This window comes from Varanus komodoensis, unplaced genomic scaffold (genome assembly GCF_004798865.1).
Source record: "Varanus komodoensis strain SLA01 unplaced genomic scaffold, ASM479886v1 scaffold81, whole genome shotgun sequence".
Taxonomy (NCBI): Eukaryota; Metazoa; Chordata; class Lepidosauria; order Squamata; family Varanidae; genus Varanus; species Varanus komodoensis.
The window spans coordinates 2694860-2700859 of NW_025336495.1; the positions used below are offsets into that span (position 1 = coordinate 2694860).

A 6000-nucleotide genomic window follows, 5' to 3' on the forward strand; every position below is an offset into this window, starting at 1 on the left:
GTTTCTGCTTCTTTGCACATGATCTCTCCCCACTGCCACATTCCAGACTCACTGGGCTTCTCCGACCGCCGGGACAAGGAGCTCAGGCGACTAGGTAGTCTAGAAATACCACGGCCTTTTCAGAACTATCCAGACAGGCCTTTGATGTGCACATTCCCTTTGCTGTGCTGCTGTTCTTTGACCGCTGCTCTCTCGTACTGAATGAACTTAGATTTTTAAACCCCTTTGTGTACCACATTTCTGTTTGCTGCTTTGAGTGCAGTTTTGATGTAGAAGAGGGAATGAAAGGAAGTTTAAACCAAGTCCCTGCCTCTGCTGAGTCTTGCAAATGAGGAACGTTCTAGTTGAAGTAATGGAAGAGCTGGAGGAGGAACTGAGAAATCAAGGCCCGGCCTGTGGAACTGCCCTGTTCGGAGCACATGGGCCGGCTGGCTCACAGCTGCCATAAAAAGGGGCTGAGACCTAATGCCACACTCCAGACTGCTTTGCCAGTGTCTGCCAGCCCTCCAGTCGCTCGGGACTCCCTGAGCTGTGGCCCAGGGAGATGGCCCATCTCTGTTCTTCTTATTTTTTCACCGCTTTTCGTTTGTATCAGGTGAGCATCCAAAGCCAGCCGCAGGAGCAGCCCGTGGTGCTTCGAACATGGACTGTGGAATCTCCCCACAATTACGACAACAACTGCCACGACGTCACGGTTTTCCTCTGCCCAGGGGCAACTTCCTTCGAAGTGGAGTTTGACGACAGATGTGAAACGGAGCGGAGGTAAGCCGCGGTGGTCCCTCTCGGGTGGTGGGGCAGCAGCTGCTCCGTGCACGTCTCCCCTTGGGGCTTTGTGAGAGGGCCTTGTGACAAAGGCCCACCAAACCCCCCCCGGTCCGTGGGCTCCGTCGGAGACTCTGCAGTTAGGACTGTCTCTGGATGCAAATGTTTAGTGAGCAAGGCTGCCCACTCACAGCACGGGTGCTCTCCAAGCAGCGCGCCAGAGGACTGGGGAATCACTCGCACCACAGCAGCATTTTCTCCGCCTCCATTCACGGCACGGACCGGCGCGTCCCCTTCCCCAGCTCCCCTTTGCAAGTGCAGCGGGAGGAGAAGCCGTGCCCACAGCTCTGAAGTGCTTCTGTGGTGTTGCTCCCCGGTGCTTTGGTTCCTCCCGCCCTCTGCGATCAAGTCCACTGAAGCCTTTTTGGAGCGTGGCCCGTCTGGATGCGCCTAGTGCTGGGAGGGTGCAGGCGACACTGTGGAGGGTCTCCTGGGAACTTGGCTGCCAGGGCCATGATCCTTCGCAGTCATACTGGCTGTATTGCGGATGGCGTTTCAAGTGAGGGCGGGCGTGTGTGGTTCAAATGAGACACACCCTCTGTTGTCCCTTGTTCTCTTCTGGACTGGAAGGAACTGCACAGCTCTCCATGCACCCCCAATGCAGCCTTCCGCTCACGCCTTCTCCCCCACCTTCGCTTCCTTGCTCTGAAACGGGCAGCCTGGCTGGTCCAACTTCTCGTTCCTCCATGCTGTGGCTTCCCTTTCCTCTGCACTCCCCACCCCACCCCACCCGTCCCCTCCATTCTCCTCCTCACAGGGGCTTTGGGTGGCACCCCCTCACACCTGCCTCTGAGAGCGTTCGTGAAGAATTCAGCTGCCTGCCCCACTTGCCAGCTTAGCCAGTAGTGCCAGGATTCACACGATCGGGGAAGGCAACTGAGCCCCCAGGACTTACTTGGCTTCTAGGGTTGTGTGAGGGTTTGTTAACCATCTGTTCGCCCTCCTTTGCTTGGTTCAGATTGTACAACAAGCTGCCACCAGCGAGGGTTCCATCCAGCAGGGGGCAGAGTTGAGCCCAGTGCAAGTTCAAGCTGTAATGCTGTCAAAACACATCTTTGTAGGTACGATTACCTGGAATTTACTGATGCCAAAGGTGCCAAAACTCGCTACGATACCAAAGTCGGCACAGACAAGTGGCCCAAGGTGAGTGAAGGCTGATTACTAAACAAAGCAAACTTCTGTGGGGCCTCAGAAGCTTCCCTGTGGCTGGTGCAGAACGAGGCTTTGATGTCCCCGTGGCTGCAGTGGAGGACCTTTCAGAACCACCTCGGAGCATGCCAGGGAGCTTTGCCTCCCAAAGCATCCACAGTGAATTGTGCTTCGCAAGGTGTGACTAAACGCCCGCGAGAGCTTTCTCCTGCGAGGATGTAGGCGATCGCTTGAAGGGGATTGAGCCTCTTCATGGGAAGCAAACCGTGTCTGACTGGTGCAGCTTCAGAAGTTGGATGGTGAGCTGATGCCCTTGTTAACCGAGGGAATGCAACTTCTTTGAGCTGAAAGCCTAAATAATTTCTCCAGGTTTCTGGACCTCATGGTCACAGCATGGCGTTTCAGTGAACAGCCACAGTTTGTTTACTGGTCCTTGTGGCCTCGCCTGCTTCCAAGCATCTTGCAGAACTTTTGGTCTGACAAGCATCTCATTTCCACCATCTTGCAGTTTGGAAGCTTCACGTTAAGCCGTCCGTTGTGGCGTAGCTTTTGTGCAACACAAGTGCAACTGTTAGGGTCCAGCTGGGGGAAAGACGCCTTGTGTGGCAGCTGGAAGTCCCGCCAAGGGCTGTTGGCTTGACATTCCGAGCCCAGAAATCATCTTTAGTTTCTCTTCCTGTCCTGCTCACCGTGGCAAAATCAAAACTGTCGTGTTGCTCTCTAGAAAGTGACTTTTATGGCTGGCCCTCGGCTGCAGTTCGTCTTCCGCTCCGACAGCAGCAACAACGAGTGGGGTTACAAATTCTCCGTCACCGCATATGGCTTGCCGGATGTGGACCTTTCCTGGGGCCTGGACTTGCACCTGCTTGTGGCCAGGCTGATGGGGCGCTTGGCTTCCCAGAGCATGGTGCTGAAATCCCTGCGTGGTGAGTCTGGGGGGGGGGGGGTTCTCTCCCATTGTTTTCACGTCATTGTTTTCACAGTCCTCCTGTGCCCGGGGTGGGTGAGCTGTGAGGGAACAAAGCACCTTCTTGGCTGATAGGTTTTGTCGTAAGAATGGTGCTGGCGGAAAGCCAGTTCCAGATTCTGGAAGCGGCTGCTCAGACAGTTAGACGTCTCAGAGCTGACCTCATCTGTGCTCAGCCTTTGTTTTGCTTCCTGCTCCAAAATCAAACATGGTTGGAAGTGCATGTTTGTTGTGGGGAGGGTTCCATGGGGACCCTTGTAGTGCTAAGAGAAAGCATGATTGGCTTGAAAGTGGGGCAGCACAGGGGTGCCTGGGCCCCAGTCTCCCCCAGCTGCTGGGTCTGCTCTAGCCAGGTCACTGTCCTGGGAAGTCTGGTCTTTCTCAACCTGCCCCCCTCCAGATGTCTTGGACTAGAGCTTCCAGCTTTTCCAGAGGGGAGCAGGTTGTGGAAAATTGGAATAGCATCTGGGACTTAGATGGCGAAATCCCAGATTTAAAGACACATTTGGCTGTAATTCTCACTAGGCAGTGACTTTCTTTAGCCTAGTTAGCTTTTTTGTTCATGCTGCTGGATAAATTTATTTTCTCACCCAATCAAGAAATCAGAAATAGCTTCTAAAAGCAAAAGTGTAAAATCCGTACCAGCAAAAAGCACGGATGTTGCTGCAGTTTGTCACAGTGGGTCTTGATCCTCAGAAGGAGGAGCTATTCAGGGATGCCCTCCTGTCCTCCATCTTACAGATCCACATGGCCTGGCAGAGGCTGGCTGGCTTCTGTGCTTAATTTCTGATTTTACTGGTTTTTTTGTTTCCTCTCCTGTAATCTTAAAAGACCTTTCATAGTGCAGAACCTTTGCTATTCTAACTCCAACTCCTTTTGTTGCTGTTTTCCCCAGAGGGGGGCCATGAGGTAGAACTGCCTCCCGCAAAAGTGACGGCTGTTCTTAACTCTCCTCTCTGGAAACCGGTCTTCAGGCAGCAAATGTGTTCTGTCCAACAGCCGAGACCTCACAAGCTAAGCCAAACACAACAGGAAAATAAAGAGGTATTTAAGATCACTCCCTAAATCTCGTTGCAAGAAGCACCTGAGCCAGCTCAGGGGGGGTTCCCACCCCCGGCTGGTATCATGCAGTCACCCAGTTGTCTGGCCTGAACCCAGCACTGTGGCCAGAGATGAGCAGTGTGTGCATCAGACCAGAGCAGGAGGAAGAAAGGGGCTTTCTCTGGGTTTCTGTACCACTGCAAGGGTTTATTGCTGACACCCGAGTTTATTTATTCATTTAGTATCTGTACTGCCCAGTAGCCAGAGCTCTCTGAGTAGACCAGCATTTAGGTCCACCTTATCCTCCCTCCTTCCCTTCCTTCAGTTGTGCTGGACTGCAAGTCTCATGTGCCACAGACAGCATGTAATGGAACTGTTGCAGTTCCTGGAAACAGGGAATGGCTTCCTACGTGGGTTCTTCCCCCAGCAAGAAGGACCGTGCAAATAGGGCTGGGCGGCCCATCCTAGCGTGGCCAAGGACTTTGCAATGTCCCAGTTCCAAAGACAGGTTGCTGGCGGCCTTTTCAGGAGCTTTTCACCAGCAGCAACCAACTGTAACAGTTCCGGGGTTCTCGCAAGCACCAGGAGAAACATGCTCGGCATTCTGTCATTCAGCCTGGTCTTTTGCCTGTGTCGCTGCTTAGATTCAAAGGCACAGCTAACACCTCTGGCTAAAACGGCCTGCTCACCACCCCGGTTGCCATGTTCAGCCCAGGTTTAGCACTACATCTGGGTGCGGCCTTTTTGGTTTTTCCTTAGTTTCTAAGGAATTACTTAATTTCACTGCCCCCCTCTGGCGCCGATGCGCACACCAGGTCTCTGTAGCGTTTGCAGTGCCGCCAAAATAAATGAGCCGGAGCCGTGGGGTGCTGTTAGGGACTAAATCTCTTCTGATGTTCTTTCCAGGCCATCAGCTCTGATGCCGACGACTGTCACACATTCCTCCTTAACTTCTCAAAGTCAGACCCTGCCCAGGAGCCCTGTGGGCCAAATTCTGACCTGTTCAAAGGACTCATACAGGCATGTAAAAAGCAGGCTCCAAAGACTGACCTAGTTGCTGGTTCCACTGTTGATCAAGCTGTCCGCTCTGCATTTGCTGCTTTGGTGTATCTCTCTCCAGATTTGTATGGGAAGCTGCAGAATTATGGTAACTCCTACATTAGTGAATATCTATTCATAGCGAAGACTACCTACTGCTCATATGATAGCTAATTTGGCCATAAAGTGTGACTTGCCCATCAAGTGATTTAGAAGAAACAGACATCGCTTTCCAAATGGGGAGCACTGCAGCCCCGGGCTTGACTGCCATGGAGCATCGGAGAGCATCAGAGGCTGATGTTCCCCGGAGAACTTGGCACGGGAAAGCTGTCTTGCTGAAAGTGTTCTTTCCAAATAATCTCACAAGATTATGCGTCCAGGAAAATGCTGGGCTCAAAAATACTGATCCAGGGCATTGCCGTTGGTGCTGTCCCTGCTTTGGGTGCATTCACGAGATGATTTTGCCCCTGATGCACATCAGAACGTGGTAGGAATGGTGTAACTTACTGTGGTTGGCCTTGACAAGTTTCTGCAGTGGTAAGGCTTCTGGTATTTCCTGCCGTGCCCATAATGAAAGTGAAAGGAGCTGGAAGAGAAAAGTGCAAAAAGCATTTTATGGGCCTTTGAAGTACTTTCAGAAATGGCAGGTGACTTTCAGCTTACTCCTTCAAGAATAGGAGTATTCTGATGGGTCATTTTACACCTGCCATATCCCTACGAGTACAGACATCCTTTTTTTAAGTATTTTTGCAGCTGCTGGCCATCTGGCTGGGGAGGGAAGGAATGGCACTGTGCATCTTGTGGCTTTTCTGATCGGTGGTGTTTTTGTGAGAATTTATCAGAGCCTGGCTCAACCGCACCCTCATTAAGCAACTGGATCAGGGTCCAGCAGCTTCCAGCAGGCCAAGCGGCAGCTCCCACTTCAGAGAAGTGCTTGGGCGCATTCCAGCATTGAATGGGGCAAAAATGCCCCAAGCACCACC

At 52.4% G+C, this 6000-nt stretch overlaps 1 protein-coding gene across 1 annotated transcript in view; it reads left to right on the forward strand.

Moving 5' to 3' along the window:
• LOC123036701 (zinc finger ZZ-type and EF-hand domain-containing protein 1-like) overlaps positions 1 to 5206 on the forward strand; it is a 44639-nt gene extending 39433 nt beyond the window's left edge. The window contains exons 23-27 of the mRNA XM_044456107.1: positions 596 to 762; positions 1884 to 1965; positions 2696 to 2897; positions 3834 to 3982; positions 4886 to 5206. Coding sequence (XP_044312042.1) covers positions 596 to 762; positions 1884 to 1965; positions 2696 to 2897; positions 3834 to 3982; positions 4886 to 5191 — 906 coding nt within the window. The 3' untranslated portion in view covers positions 5192 to 5206. The remainder of the gene's footprint in view (positions 1 to 595; positions 763 to 1883; positions 1966 to 2695; positions 2898 to 3833; positions 3983 to 4885) is intronic.
• Positions 5207 to 6000: the final 794 nt, after the last annotated feature.